The sequence below is a fragment of the Rhinolophus sinicus genome, chromosome 14, assembly GCF_057876585.1.
Source record: "Rhinolophus sinicus isolate RSI-liver-muscle chromosome 14, RSI-T2T, whole genome shotgun sequence".
Lineage (NCBI taxonomy): Eukaryota > Metazoa > Chordata > Mammalia > Chiroptera > Rhinolophidae > Rhinolophus > Rhinolophus sinicus.
Window position 1 is genome coordinate 49,146,316 of NC_142514.1, and position 16,506 is coordinate 49,162,821.

Consider the following 16,506-nt stretch of genomic DNA (forward strand, 5'->3'; position numbering starts at 1 on the left):
GGTAGCCCAATCTTCTATGTATAAACTCTGTCCAAGTCTCTCACTGACCCTTGAACCATGAATGCTTAGGGAAAACTGCAGGCAGTCCCGCTAAGGATAAAAGAACTGAACTGAAGTTTGAGCTGCTGCTCAAGAGACAGAGTTTATATTTTGAGCCAAACCAAGTTAATTGACTACTAAAACAAAAACATCAATATTCTTTGTAGGAATATAATAGATTCCGAAGTCTCCACATTTTAACAGTCATAAGGTCCAGGAAAAATTCAACTTGACAAAGAACCAGGAAAATGAAACCTAGTTTCAGAAGAGAAGATGTTCAATCCAGACCAACCTTGAAATGACCCAGATGTTGGAATTAACAGATTTTAAGGCAGCTATTGTAACTATGCTTAATGAAAAAATGAAACGTGTTCACAGCGAATGAAAAAAGGGGGGAAATATCAGAGAAAGAGAAGCTATTTTAAAATATGGAAATTCTAGAACTAAAAATATCTGAAATAAAACATTTACTGGTTGAACTTAAAACAGAATGGAATGAGTGAAGTGTCAGGGAACTTTAAGATCTATCAATAGAAATTATCCAATATTGAAAAAAAAGAGGAAAATATTTTTTAAATAAAAGGGATTCAGGAACCTGTGGGACAATAATGAAAGGCCTGCTATATGTATAATAAGAGTCCCCAAAGGTGAGGAGAGATAGAATAAAGTAGAAAAATAGTGGTCAGAAGTTTCCTTATTTGATGAAAGACATAAATTTAGAATTCCATAAGTTTAGTGAACCCTAAGCAGAGTAAATATGAAGATAGCCATTCTTAGGCAAATAGTCACATTGCTGAAAACCAAAGACAAGGAGAATGTCTTGAAAGCAGCCTGAGGAAAACAAGTTACATACAGAACAATTCAAAATACCCCTGACTTCTTATTAGACGCTATGGAGGTCAGAATTCCAGTAGACACTGGAACATCATTAATATGCTGAAAGAAAAAAAAATTATCAGCCAGAATTTTATTTCAAGCAAAAATTTCCTTCAAGAACATCCCTTAAGACATTTTCAGGTAAAAGAACACTTAGAACATTTGTTGCCAATAGACCTCTGTTACAAAATATGTTTAAGGAAGTTCTTCAGGCTGAAGGGAAATGATACCAGATGGAAACATATCTTCAGGAAGTACTGAAGAGCATCAGCCTTGATGAATATTTGGTTATTTTTTTACTCTGTTACTTAAAAAAAAAAAGGCAAAAAAACAAAATTTCTCCCTCCTCCCAAAAAAGAAAAAACAGAAACAGGAAGTGTGGGATGGAAGGGCTTTGTGTTCTTATTAGTCTTTCTGTATTATTTAATTTTTAAAATCACATGCATATTTTAATTTATTTTTTTAATTAAAATGTTATATGTTTTATAAGATGCTAGTAAGTTTATTATGATGAGTAAACTTATTGTGACGCTACAATATTTGTTTCTTTGGAGATTTTTATTAAACATGAACCCAAATAAACTATGTAGATGAGGACAAAATTAATATTGTGGAACGTGGATCGTGTCGATATGTTTTACATTATAAAAGGAAAAAATATGCAAAAAACTTACAGCATGTTATTAATTATGGCCCAGAGTATGTATTTCGTCATGTTTTATTCTCATATTGACAAGAATCAGGGTTAACAATAAATAAATTAATACCTAAGAGACTTTTAAATGACATTATTTTGCTGATTCTCTGAATTAATTTCTTTCTCTAGTCTCCTAGGTAAAATCTACTGAATGACATCCAAGGCATGCTCAATATTCAAGGCTAGTCAGCTACATTTCAGTATGTCCATGAACTTCTGCTCAAGTGGATATTAAGAGCCAACAATGTTGGTCCTAAACCTGCTTTGGTGGTTATTACTGTAATTATACAATTTAAATAACTATAGCATGACCCCAAATGGTCTAGGCTACATCAAAAGATTAACAAATAGATATATATTTTCATATTTTAAATTAAAATAAAACGTTTAAGTTATGCATGTAACATTTTATATTATGCTGTCTTATCAGATTTTATGATAACTGCCAGTCCTTATTATATTCAATAAATAATTTCTATTTTACTGACTAACAAATAATATATTATTTTCTATATACATAATATTTTCCTTAGTATCAGAGATAAAAATCAATTTAAAATCTTATGTTTTTACAAAAATAAATGAATGGGACTTTGTCAAACTATAAAGCTTTTGCACAGCAAAAGAAACTATCAGCAAAACAATGGAAGAAGATATTTGCAAACAACACCTCTGGCAAACGGCTAATATCCAAAATATATAAAGAACTCGTACAACTCAGCAACAAAAAAAACCAAACAATCCAATGAAAACATGGGCAGAGGACCTAAGCAGATACTTCTCCCAAAAAGACATACAAACGGCCAACAGAAACATGAAAAATGCTCAACTTCATGAGCTATTGGGAAAATGCAAATCAAAACCATGATGAGATAGCACCTCACATCTGCTAGAATGGTTATTACCAACAAGGGAAGTAATAACAAGTGTTAGAGAGGCTATGGAGAAAAAGGAACCCTCATACACTGCTGGTGGGAATATAAAGTAGTACAGCCACTATAGAAAACAGTTTGAAGGTTCCTCAAAAAATTAAGAATAGAGTTACCAAATGACCCAGCGATCCCTGTTCTGGTATCTACCTCAAAAAATCTGAAAATATTTATCCATAAAGATCTATGTACTATGTACCCCTGTGTTCATTGCAGCATTATTCACAGTAGCCAAGGCATGGAAATAACCAAAGTGTCCTTCGATAGATGATTGGATAAAGAAGATGTGGTATACATATACAACGGACTATTATTCAACCATAGGAAAGGATGAAATACTGCCATTAGCGACAACATGGATGAAATCTTGAGATTATCATGCTAAGTAAAATAAATCAGATAGAAAACATTGAGAACCATATGATTTCACTCACATGTGGGATATAAAACTGAAAGCCACAAATAAAAAAGACAAAGAAACAAACAAAAACTCACAGTCACAGGGTAACGGGAGAGTGGGGGTGAGAGAAGAGCGTAAAGGGAGTTAAATACATGGTGATGGAAGGAGAATTGACTGGTGGTGAACACATTGCAATATATAGGTGATGTGATGTATTATAGAACTCTACATTTGAAATCTATATAATTTTACTAACCAATGTCACCCCAATAAACTTAATTAAAAAAACTAATTATATAACCTAGTATAATTTGCACATGTATAGGTACAAATACTAATATAGATATTGATATCCAAAGTTATTATTATGCAAGTATTTTCAATTCTAAAATATTTGTCTTTTCCTGATTGACCTTGTAAACTGCTCAATTGATAAGTATGTTTCTTCTTGATGTTTTATTTTAATATGGCAGTTTTTAAACAAACAATAATTTTCCTTACAAATCAATCATCTATCTTTATAATAAATGTCCTTTATATAAACAAACAAAAATTCTTATGCTTTTAATCCTAAAGTCCATTTGAATTTGGGATTTGTAGAAGCATATATAAGATTGTTAGGGCTAATTTGAATTTATATTAAGTAATTGTAAGCTTACAAATTAAACCTACCTCACCTGTATCCTTAAGATAAAGAAAACGTCTACTATATCTTGATTTTAGATTTTCTTCCACTGGTTCTAAAAAAACAAATCCAAACATAAATAATATTTCCATATTATTAGACTACTTCCAACTTAACTCAATAAACTATATTCTCTACTTGTAGTAAACTTTGTAGAAATGTAGTATGATAATCTTATTTCCTTAAATAGCAATGCTTTTACATTTTTTAGGGCTAAATATATTCTAGAATAATTGGCTTTAAAAGTGAATTTTTATTAACAGAATAAAACTTTGGATTACTTACTGCTATACAATAAAGCTGTATCTTCTTGGGAAAAGTTAGATTTCTAAATAAAGCAATCATACTTGACAGTCAAATAAATCATTTCATTAATTCCTTTGAAAAGGAATTAATTCCTCAACCTCAATACCTCCATCTCCCATTATGAGTTTTATTAATTGGATTATCATTTAATGGATTTTCTTAAAGCAGATAAAATGTAGGGTGTCAAGCATACCGTCTTTGGATTTAAATAGCCTGGGACCAAAACCTACTTTTTTGTGTGTGTGAGGTATGGAGCCTTAGGAAAGTTATTTAACACCTCTGAACCTTAGTTTTCTTACCTGTTAAGTGGAAATAATAGTACTTATCTTAATAAGGATGCTGTGAAGATGAATGAGATAATAGATGTAACAAACTGAATACAATTTTCATTCAGTCAATAGCTATTTCTTGATCACATATGCCAAACACTAGTGTTGGACTCTGGAATTGTGATTCCTACCCAACGATGTGTATATTTTAGTGAGTAACGCAGAAAATAATCAATTAAAGAAACAAAGGAGTGAATAATTATAAATTAAGATACACGTTGTGACAGTAATAAACAAATTTTGGTGAGGGCAAATAATAGTGAGAGGTATAATTTAGATAGGGTAGTTGCTATGTACTAAATATTTGTGTCCCTCCCAAAATTCGTATGTTAAGGCTCCAATCCTCAATGTGACTGTATTTAGAGGTAGACTTTTGGGAGGTAATTAGGTTTCGATGAGGTAATGAGGGTGGAGGCCCGAAGATGGGATTAATGCCCTTATAAGAATAGACATAAGAGAGATGATCTCTCTCTGCCATGTGAGCACACAGCAAGAAGGTGGCTGTCTGAAAATCAGGAAGAGGGCCCTCACCAGAACCCGACCATACAGGCACCCTGATTCAGACTTTCAGCCTCCCAAATGGTGAGAAATAAATATTTGTTGTTTAAGTCACCCATGTTATCATAGTTTGTTGCAGCAGCCTAAACTAAGAGAGAAATTGGTACCGAGAAATGGGATGCTGCTGGAGCAAAATATGAAAGTGGCTTTGGAACTGGGTATTGGGTAGAGGCTGAAAGAGTTTTGATGTGCATGCTAGAAAAACCCAATATAGCCAGGAAGGGATTTTAAAGACAACTCTGGTGAGAACTCAGAAACAAAGAGGAGAGCTGCAGAGAAAGCTTCTATCTTCTTAGAGAGTACATACTCATGTGCAGAAATGTTAGTAGAAATATGGATGGTAAATGCCATTCTGATGAGGTCTTAGACAGAAATGAAGAACATTATTATCAGAGAACGGAAAAAGTCTATCCTTCTTATAAAGTGGCAAAGAACTTGGCTGAATTATATTTGTGTTTTAGTATTTCGTAGAAGGTAGAACTTGTGAACAATGAAACTTGATATTTAGCTGAAATTTCTAAGCAAAGTGTTGAAGGAGCAGCTTGGTTCCTCCTCATTGCTTGTAGTCAAATGCAAGAGGAGAGAAATGAATTGAAGACAAATTTGTTATATAAAACAAAACAAAAACAAAATAAAAACAGAACTTAAAAATGTGGAAAATTCTCAGCCTGTCCATATTACAAAAAATGAGTATGTTCAAAAGTGAACACAAAGGGTGTGGTGAACCTACCATTTGATAAGGAGATTGGTATGAGTATCAACCACAGACCTAATCAGCCACCCCAGCAGAGACACTGCCAGTTTGAGCTGCAGGGGATGAAGATGGGATAAAATCAAGGAAGACTGTTGGACTTCTTGGGATTTAAAGGATAGGACCATAGAGCTATTTGTTGCAAACATGCAATGCTTCAAGACAAGGGAAGAATAAACATGAAGGCAATTTTTCAAGTCTATGAAGGCTGCCTGCTCAGTTTCAAAAGTGGAGACTATTGCCTCAGTTTTAACAGACCAGACAGCTTCCATCTAAAGCTTTGGGAGTAGGACAGCCTGAAGCCTTGGGAGCACAACAAAGAGCCCAGAGCATTAGGAAATAAATACCCTTTTTAATATCATGCTGGGATAGTGGGTATTCACATAAAAAAATTAAACTGGATCCTTACATGACATAAAATTTAATTCCAGGTAGACTTTAGAGTTAAAGATAAAAAGAAGAATTAAAATATTTTGCAAGATAAATAGGAGATCTTCATGACCACAGAGTAGGTAAAGATTTCTTAAATATGGTACAAAAAGTACTAATGGGGAAAGATTTGGTATATTTTACTTTATTAAAATGAAAGACTTCTCTTCATCAAAAAGACATCATAAAAAAAAAGACACCATAGAGTGAAATTAAAATCCAGAGAAAAGGGGAAGATATTCACAACACATAAAACCAACAAAGAACTAGTAACCAGAATATATAAAGAAATTATATATATTTAGCAACATGTCCATATATATGTATATTTATTGCTATATATTTAGCAGCATGTACATACTTGATTGTTTTTTAAACAGTAGCAAGGAAACTCTTAGGGTAGAACTGAAAAGAAACTCAGATTTTCTTTCTAGAAAAATATTTAAACATAAAAACACATTCTTAATTTGTATATTGTATAAATTGTCTATTCTAATACTTAACATCTTTTCCTCTTAGGAAATACTTTATAGCTCACTAAAATTTTTCACACTGCAGTGAAAAATTTCACTGCATATACTTTCACCCATATACTTTCTAGCAAATGCTTTCAACAGAGACATCTAATCATCAAGAATTTTTATGACACTCATTAATAAATGCTAAAGTATATAATAAAAATACTCATTGATAAATCAAAGAAGTAAATATGTTATACAAAGCATTACCTATTGACTTGCTTTCTTGATTTTTTATATTTGTTGGTACAAAGTGTGGTCCTAAATTTAACTTTTCAAAATCACTCTTTCTAGGTTTAGGCTCATTTTTGAAGGAGACATACCTGGAAGAAATAAAATTAATCTAAATTAAAATAACCAGAAAATTTATAAAACTAATCTGAAAAACAAATTTGGGTAAATGTGGTAAAGTCTCAGTTATATAGAGTTGGATATTGTTGTGTTAATGTATTACAGGGCAAAGTCTAAGAGATTGGGACTGATTAAGTAGGAACTGAAAATATTGGTGATAATCACTTGAAATAGAGAGAGACAAGAAACTGCCGTTGTCATAAAATTGAGGGCCTCCAGGAAACTATGGTTCAGGAGCTGACTAACCCTGTTAGAAAAATATGCTGGAAAATTGTTAAATTAGATATTGGGGACACTGTCAGGCTTCAGTCAAAGAGGTAGGACATGGGGTTAGGATCAGTTCAGATACCAGAATAGTATACAAGATCACAGAGTTTATGTATTACAAACAGGAGTTTTTCTCCATTAAATTCTTTAACTGATTATATGGTTGGTATATAAGAAAGTTAATGGTATTATATAATTCATGATATTTCTGACCTCTAAATGCTTGTAACTCATAACTTCGTCCTCAGACACTCACTCTTAGTTGATATCACCCAGTACCACACCTTTATTTTTACTTATTTATTTTTTCAAAGATTTTAATTACAATATAGCTAACATAATATTATATTAGTTACAGGTGTACACTATAGTTATTCAACATTTATATACTTAAAGAAGTGATCACCATGATAAGTCCAGCAATCATTTGACACCATACCACGTTATCACAATATTATTGACTATATTTCCTATGCTGTACAATATCTCCATGACTTATTTGTTTCACACCTGGAAATTTGAACCATTTATTCTCCTTCACCTTCCCCATCCACAGCTTTAAATATTACCTATAGGCTGATGTCCCCCAGGTTTATAGTCTAGACCCCAAAGTCTTTCTTGAACTCCCAATTTATATATCCAATTGCTACATGACTTCTGCATTTAGATGTATTATAGCCATCTCAAGCTTAACATACTCAAAACCAAATTCTTGCTTCCACCCCCACCCCCTTCCCAGTCAGTTCCTCACCTAGGCTTCCCCTTCTCCATTCAACCAGAGGCTTAGGCCAGAAACTCTGCAGTCATCTTTGATTTCTTTCTCTCATTCCTCATTCCCAATTTGTGGGCAAATCTCACCAGATCTCTCTTTGAAATACATTCCAAATCCAACCACTTCTTTCCTCATTACTTGCACCCTAGTACAAGACCCTTCATCTCTCATCTGAATTACTTCTATACACCTCTAGCCTTCTCTTGTTTACTCTCTGCTATTACTCTTGTCTCCAACAGTCTATTCTCAATGAAACCATGGGGACACCTGTAAAATATAAATTGTATTGTCATTTCTCTCCAGTTGTTTCCTGTCAGACTGAACAAAAAATTAAATTCTCACTGCAAGATAGAAACTTTCCCCCAATTCTCATATTTCTAAGTAGAAGGCTTACAACGAATGCCCCTCCAGGCTTCTCTCTGTGTACCCGCCTTTACACCATGTAGAAGCATAGTGAATTTTCTGTCTATTTGATTTAAGGAAAGAAATTTACGCTCCCACTTAAGAAATTTGGCCCTTGCTCTGCCCTCTGCCTGTAATATCCGCCCTCTTCCCCTCCCTTCCCCCCCCCCCCGCCATCATACAGACTTATTTTACAAGACTGCTCAAATTTTCACCTCTTCAGAAAGGTCTTTTCTGTGTCACCCCCCAACAATAATCCCTGTCTATCTTAATTCCCTTAATTTACTATATTTTTCTTCATAGCATTTGTATCTAGTGGATTTATATTACATATTCATTTATTTAGTTTATTATCTGTCTCCCACCTTATCCTAGAATGTAAATTGAGGGTGGATTCTTTGTTTTGTTCACTGTTATATTACCAGCATCTAGAACAGTGGCTGGCAAATAGTACATGTGTAATAAATATTTGTTGAATGCACAAGTTGTTTTGGAAAATTTTTATTGAACTTTCTTATAATTTCTGACGAGTTTTTCGTTTATCCTCTTTGGGTTTTTCAATAAACAATCATTTAATCTTCATAAAATAATGTGTCTGCTCCTTGCAAAACTTTAAAAATTGTATTATGTTCTTATTTAATAGCATTGGCAAGCACTTCCAGAATAGTGTGGCATACTAGTGAGAATGGGCATCCTCCTGTTTCTAAATTAGATGGGAATGTGTCAAGGGTTCCACCCTAAGGATGTTGGCTATACAGTCTTGTTAAGAAGATAAATTTTTTTATCCTTATCTTACCAAGGTAATTTTAAAAATACGTTTGTAGAATACATATAGAGATGTTCAGATATAGATTTCCTTGTGGTGAACCAAGAAGATGGGCTTTGGAGTTAGACTTTATTTTGTATCTTGACTCTGAGTATGTGAACTTCTGCAGAATATTGAATTTCTCTGAGTCTCAGTCAGAAGGTAATAACTACCTCATGGAGTTGCTGTAAGAATTATGTAAAATAAAGTTTAGAAATTGCTTAGCAAAATGTCTGGGGCATAGTAAGAGTCAATGTGCGGTACTTTTTATTATTCCTGCAATTTACTTCACTTAGTCATACTTGTTTAATATAGTGTTGGACTGCATTTTGTTAATATAGTAAGTGGTCGAGTGGCACTTATCTTGTTCTCTTAGATTGGCAACTAGGTGACTTTTTATTCTACAGCTGAGTGAAAAGGAGCAATAAATACACTACATTCCACAAACATCCACCAATGTTTGGGGCTAGACATTTCCCCATGCCCCCAAATAGCAGCAGAAAACTGTAGTGGGGGGGTGTTATAGTTGGGGGGTTCAGAATTATTAGTCACTGACCTCACAGGGTCTGCTGTGGCTTTTCCCTATCTCATGAACGAGGGATGGGGCAGGGATGCTTTCTCTACAAAGCTGATGAGGGGTTTCCTAAGGAATCACTCAGAAAGACCGGTGCCTGCAAAAGATGGGATCTGCCATCTCACTCCTCAGTTGCACATCTGTTAGACAGCATACTTGTTGATTTGCCCCATGTCTAGCTACCCGAAAAGAAGTTTGGCGAAGTTGAAATGAGGGGTGAAAGTAGAGCACACTACATACCATTGTTTGCTCTGGTAATGGTGCTTGAGTTCCTAGGGGGGACAAATGGACACTAAGGTGATAACTAGGCTTGGCTATTTTGCTGGTCCCTCACCCAGATTGATGACTGCCAGGCTCGGGACCCTTATTAGAAAAAGTTGTGGAATATACTGGAGAGTATAGGAGTTGGAGGGAATTTGAAGAGGTGTAGCTGAAGGAGGCTCTCCTTAGTTGGGGAACTGGTCCCGCTACGGAACTCTCACCTGTGCCTCATTAGAAAGCTAAGCTCTTTTGTTAATTCATGCAATTACAAAGATTGCAATTTCTTGAGGGCAAACACTACGTCTCGTAGAGAAATTCTGAGGCTCTACTTCCCTTGGGACAAACACTACCTCTCATCTTACCTCACCTCCAAATGCCTAACAGAGTGCTTATTACATAGTGGGCACATAGGAAAAACTTTTTTTAAAATTCACATATAATTGACATATAACATTATATTGATTTTAGTTGTACAACATAATGATTGGATATCTGTATATATTACAAAATGATTACCACAAGTTCATTAACATCTGTCACCACACAGTTACAATATTTTTCTTGTGACGTGAACTTTTAAGACCTACACTCTCTTAGCAAAAACAAACAAACAAACAAACAAACAAACAGCCTAGCACAGGTGAAACAGTTAAACTAATATTTTATTTTAGATATAAAAACATCTATATTTATCAATGATTTTATAATTCTTATGGTCAGACTTGAGGATTAAATATACATTTTTTAAAAAACTGGAACTATTTCTTTTTCGTCTGTAACTAGAAACCAACTAAATAGTCCTTTAAAACTTTGAAGACACTCACCCTAACACAGCTACACAGTGGTGCTTTTATTAAAGAGTTCTTTGATTACATTCTCTAAAATGTCTACAATTATTGATTTTTTTATGTTTTCTTTTTCTTGTTGAGGCTATTTTTCCATTTATATTTTCTCAGAAGATCATCCATTATTACACTCATTTTTCAAAGCAGCTTAGTTATACAAAGTAGTCATTATAATTATTCTAATTTCTTCTATATCCATAGTTATAGCTCTTTCCTCCTTGCTAATATCGTGTCTCTATGTGGCCTGCTTTTTCTCTTCAATGTCTCAAATTATGATCATTTTAACATTCTTTGACAGGTGTTAGACATACTAATTTTGCAAAATGCTTTTAAAGATTTAGTATGTTGATGAGAGGAAAGCCAAAGTTTGGTGGAGGTACTGGGAAATGACAGCATTTTTTGGGGGGATGGGGTGGGAGGCCTTCAGTAAATGCCCCCTACATGATTTATAGGAAATAAATTGTATTATTTATTCAGGTGGCTTCTTCTGTATGTCCTTAGAGGTAGGGCTTAGGTTCAACTAGATTCTCAATGATGGTTCTGTAAGTTAGTTGTAATTTTGATGTGATCATGAGAAGAGATGAGCACAGGATTTACCTACTCCGCCATCTTGACCAGAAATCAGAAATGGTTTTTTAAATCCTTTTTTCCTGATTATATCTGTCCTTAAGATACATATTTTCTAAAGTTTTCTTCTGTTTTCTCTCATAAATACACCTTATTAGGAGTCACCTCTTCTGATTGCCTTTATCTCCCTCCTTCATCTGAGTCCCCCCGTGATTCCTCCTTGACTACTCATTTGAGTGAGTGTGCATTCCTTCAGCACCTATAGAGGTCAGGGAATTTGAGACTCTAGTAATAGTCAGTGAGAGATAATATTCTTTTGCAGTGCATCAGTGGTAAACAAGCTGTCACAGGAGGGTCCCTTGATTGAGGGAGTGACAAATGAAGAGGCCACTAGAAATGGCTCTCAAACTTCTAGCTGTGTATTGGAATCTCTGGGGTGCTTTGAAAAAATGTCCATGCTTAGATTCTTCCCCACTGGTAATATCATGACCTCTGGGATAGGGATAGCATCTTTTTTCAAAGCTCTCAAGTGAGCAGCCACTGTTCAGAAACCCTGCTCTAGAGTCTCAGATTTCTCCAAGTATATGCAGTAAGTGGGAGCTTCTTTTAGCTGCAGAGAAGGGAAAGTGTTTAGCCCGATAGTAATAGCCTTCCCAGAATCCTCATGGGGCCTTAAAAGAGCCTGTGTCCATGTAACTAAGAAATAGTGCGGGTAGTCACAAGCAACACATGAATCTGTTTCCACTCATTTAATATTGAATTTCTCTGAGTCTCAGTCAGAAGGTAATATTGAATATTGAAATTCATTTAAATGTCTCCCTCTTCTCTATCCTTCCTGCTCCCATCCTGCCCCGCCCCACCCCGCCCCACTTACCTGTTAGAAGTCACACTTTACCTAAAATTTTGGAAGTGATTGCCATATGTAAACATGGCTCAAGTGTATCTCATTACTATCTTATTTTTAATGATTAGAATATATGACTACATGATGCAAAACTACAGGTTATATTTTCGTTGTTGGGTGTTGTTGTTATTTTGAGTTCCTACTGTATGTTGGGGCATTTTAAGTTCATCATTAATCCATTTAACTCTCACAACAACCCTATGGGAGAATGCTATTATCCCCACTGTAAAGATGCAGAGACTGAGGCACAAAGAGCTTATGTAACTTGTCCAAGGTTACAGAGAGTAGGAAGCAAAGCTAAGATACAAACCTGCAACTGGTCCGTAAACCGTATCTTCTTAATCTCTATGCTAAACTAATGTCACGCGGAGTGTAAGGCATGTATTGAATTTAAAGGAAGAAGGAATTTGGCCAATTAAATTTCACTATAGGCTGCAACTGTAGTCTCTTCATATTTAATTACCTTTTCTGTATGCAAGTTTATCCTTCTGTCATAAAAGTATTTCTAAAAGGAATAGTCTTTTGACAGGTCTCCGTGTAGATATATTTTTAGGAAAATAATTATTTTAACGAGAAGCCCCTATTAATTTAAAGGAAAACATTTTTAATCTGTCCGCTTGCCCCTAACTTATTCCTACTTCTTACTATTTTATATGTGGTAAAATTGATAATTTTACATGATAATCCAGTATTGAATGCTTAAGTCACGGAGAAATCACTTCATCTTTCTTTTTAAATTTCCTTATTCTAAGTAATTTTAAAAAGGGACTTTTGTTAAAATGAATATGGATCTTTCATAAAAAGTCCAATTATAAGAAGTTGCAGAGAAGAGTAACTTAGGTGCTTATTGAGAAATCGTAAAGACTATATAGGGAAAGTATTGAGGGATATTTTTGAAAGATTATAAAACTCTCTGTTTATCAGGAAAGTAATCCTAGGAAGATCCTTCCAGCAAATTTTGGGTACTTGTGGCCATCACCTTTATCAGTTCCCATTTATCCAAGAAAAATGCAGCAATCCTGAGCTAATAATGACATTGAAAAATATCTCTGGGAGTAACTGAGGAAGAAGCCCTAAGAATTTTAATGGTTCTCAATCCTAGCTTTACGTAAGAATCATCTGGGAGATATTAAAAACAGTAATGCCTGGGCTCTAGTCCAAACTCATTAAAGTAGAATGCAATTATTTGAAAGCTCCCCAGTTAATACTGATGTGCAGGGGTTGAAAATGACTACTGTGAAAGCAAAGCTCCGCTACAAATAAACCTGGGCAGTTTTCATCAATTAGGTGATCACAGCACCACGTTGAGAGTTGCTCTGATATTCAGCAAGTGACAGAAAAAACAGGTATGGATGTTGGTATTAGGCCCCATGATTAGAGTGGGACATAAGCCAAAGCAGTGACTCACAGGGTGGAACACAGACCAGCGGCATCAGCATTACCTGGGAACTTACTAGACGTGCAAATTGTCAGGCTCCGGCCAACACCTACTAAATCAATAACTCTGCAAGTGGTGCTCAGCAATCTGGAGGGCTTTAACGAGCCCTCCACGTTTAAGAACCAGAGTGCTAGAGCAGGGCTTTGAGAGCATTAGTGTCCTAGGAATCATTTGTGGGATCTTATTGAAGCAGCTTCTGTCTGGCATGGGGTCAGAGATTCTGCATTTCCAAACAAGTTCCCACGTGATACTGATGCTGCTAGATGGAAGACCACACTTTGAACAGCAAGAGGCTAGAGGTCAAAAAAGAAAGAAGTATGCAGTTACCAGAAAGTGTCTGGTCCGGGAGGTGGCAGTTACTACGTCAAGGTTAGGTTAAGCTGAAAGCTGTGTGAAATAAGTGGGACCTCCTGGCTCAGTGTAGGAGTGAGGTTTGTGAGCACTGGTGGAGAGTCACATCTTAGTTGTAATGAACATGAATTAGAAATCCAGGAGGTGTATCTCAAGATTTGGAGGAACTAAATCTATCCAACATAATCAATGTAACCAGCATATCATTCTGGATATGAAGATAGAAGCTTTCCGTCTTATGCTCTGTTATTTAAGTAATTATTTTGTTATGACTAGAAAAGGACTCACTGCCAAGATGTGTTGCTTCCTGGAAGAGGCAGTTTCCGTAGATACTATGAATCTAGGAAAAGGGTCAGATGTTCTGAGGAGACCTTATAATTTTTGATGACTTATTTTGCTGTGTAATGATATTTCTAAAACCCAAATCTGAATAAGCACTGCCCTGTTTAAACTCTTCAGTGGCTCCTCACTTCTTTCCCAGGCTCATCAGGCCTTCGGTGATCTGGCCTTTCCTTTCCTCTTTAGCCTCAAATCTCTAGCCCACCTCTAGTCTCTACCCCATATCCTATTCAAGTCTGGCAACCCTGAACTACTTTTGTTCCTCAAATGAACTGGACTTTCCTTTGCCTCTGGCTGGCCTTTGTTCATATTATTGCCTTGGCATGGAACATGTTTCCCTCCTTTCAATCTTGTTGTCTCTTCACTAACTCTCTGGGTTTCACCTGAGGTGCCATCTCCTTTAGGAGATGAGCTTCACGTTAGGAATCTCTCTGCAGCAACTGGTGTTTGCCTGTTCACTTATCTGAATCTCCCCCACCCTCTGCCACCATTGAACTTTAATACACAGGGATACTTCACTGTTGCTGTTATATCCCCAGAGCACAAGAGTCACTCAATCAGCACTAATAGGATAAAATCAATAAATGAAAATGACAGTACCGTGTGATAGCAGAGCTATTGTTAACAAAAATAAACAAAAGTTATCTGTAAGGATTTTTTTCCCTGAACTTAGTTTCATGCCCCAGAAAAAAAACACTAAGTTGTATCAGAATGAGAATTTTTCAAGTATGAGTGAAATCTAGTATTATATTACATAGCAATTTAGGTTTCACTTCTGGATATAGAAGACTAGATGGTTTGGACCAGCTGTGTTCCTGAGAACAACTGGAAAAAGTGGACACAATGTTAAAACGTTTGTTTAAAGATATCTGAGAGCACCCTGAAAGCAGTAAGAAATTAAGACGCCAAGAGTGAGGAAAAGAGAGAAGCTCAGAGAGGATCTAGTGATTCTACGTCTTAGTATTTCTTTTGTCTGGGGTCACCTCTACATTTCTGATGCCCAGAAAAATTATATAGCATTACATATACGTACTACACTGAGTATACAATGCCAATAAAAGACCAAGTGTAACAGACTACTCCTTGTAAGTACACAGAGAAACTTCTTACTTAATTTTCTAGATGGACATTTTTTGAGTGTGTGTAGTATACTGGTTCAAGTTTAAAATAAATCCTGACATTAATTTGTGGTAATATAATACAGCTCAAGAAAAGTCTTTCTTTAAAAATTCAGAATTATAATTACTCTCTGCAATTACCATGTACAATAGTGAAATATTGTAATAAATATTTTACAAACTAGGAATATTCAAAATGCTAATCTAGTATGTTGTAACTCATAACCATTATGAAATATACCTATGTTTGACAAAGCTTACATTTAATATAGACTGCATAATCTAAAACAAATCTAAAGTAATGCTTTAAAACTCCAAACTGAAAGTTTGAAGTAATTATGATGGTTACCTTTTTGTTTTTTTAATACCATGTGACTTGTTTTCTGTACTCTCTGGTACTGTCTTAGATGTGGATGCAGCAATAATAGCCTCTTCAAATTCCGACTGACAATCAAATGTCAAGGGTGTAACTAAAGTCTTTTCCTTTATGTGACTCTGAAGATAGTTTTTCTGCAACAAAGCCAAAGTATAACACTGAAAAAAAGAATACTTTTCACATAGGGAAAATCTTGTGTGGAAAGGACAAAAATAACCTCACTTTATACACACACACACACACACACACACACACACACACACAATTTATGTGGAGGTCAATAATGGAAAAATAATACAGACAGAAGTTGGGGGTCTTGTGTACCAACGTTTTTTATTCCATTGCTGTGTGACCTGAGCTGCCCTTTCCTATTTATGAAATGAGAGTGTTGGACTAGGTAATCATGACATTTCCCTCCTAATTCTTTGAAATTTAGAATTTAAGAATAACCTATGCATTTAGCAAAGATAATATTAATACATAGAGTTATTGGAAACATAGAGGCCTGTCTTTCCAATCTGTTCCTCTTCCTATCACCATGCACATGGTGACTCACTCATCAACACTCATCTAATCGTATGAGCCGGAAACAGAGCTAAGAAAGCAATCAAAAGAGGAC

General features: G+C 35.2%; 1 protein-coding gene across 1 annotated transcript in view; it reads right to left on the reverse strand.

Annotated features, from left to right (window-relative positions):
* C14H1orf141 (chromosome 14 C1orf141 homolog) overlaps window positions 1–16,506 on the reverse strand; it is a 163,148-nt gene that overhangs the window by 8,410 nt on the left and 138,232 nt on the right. The window contains exons 6-8 of the mRNA XM_019730956.3: window positions 15,861–16,021; window positions 6,728–6,840; window positions 3,614–3,681 (exon numbers count right to left, since the gene is read on the reverse strand). Of these exons, the coding sequence (XP_019586515.3) occupies window positions 3,614–3,681; window positions 6,728–6,840; window positions 15,861–16,021 (342 nt within the window). The remainder of the gene's footprint in view (window positions 1–3,613; window positions 3,682–6,727; window positions 6,841–15,860; window positions 16,022–16,506) is intronic.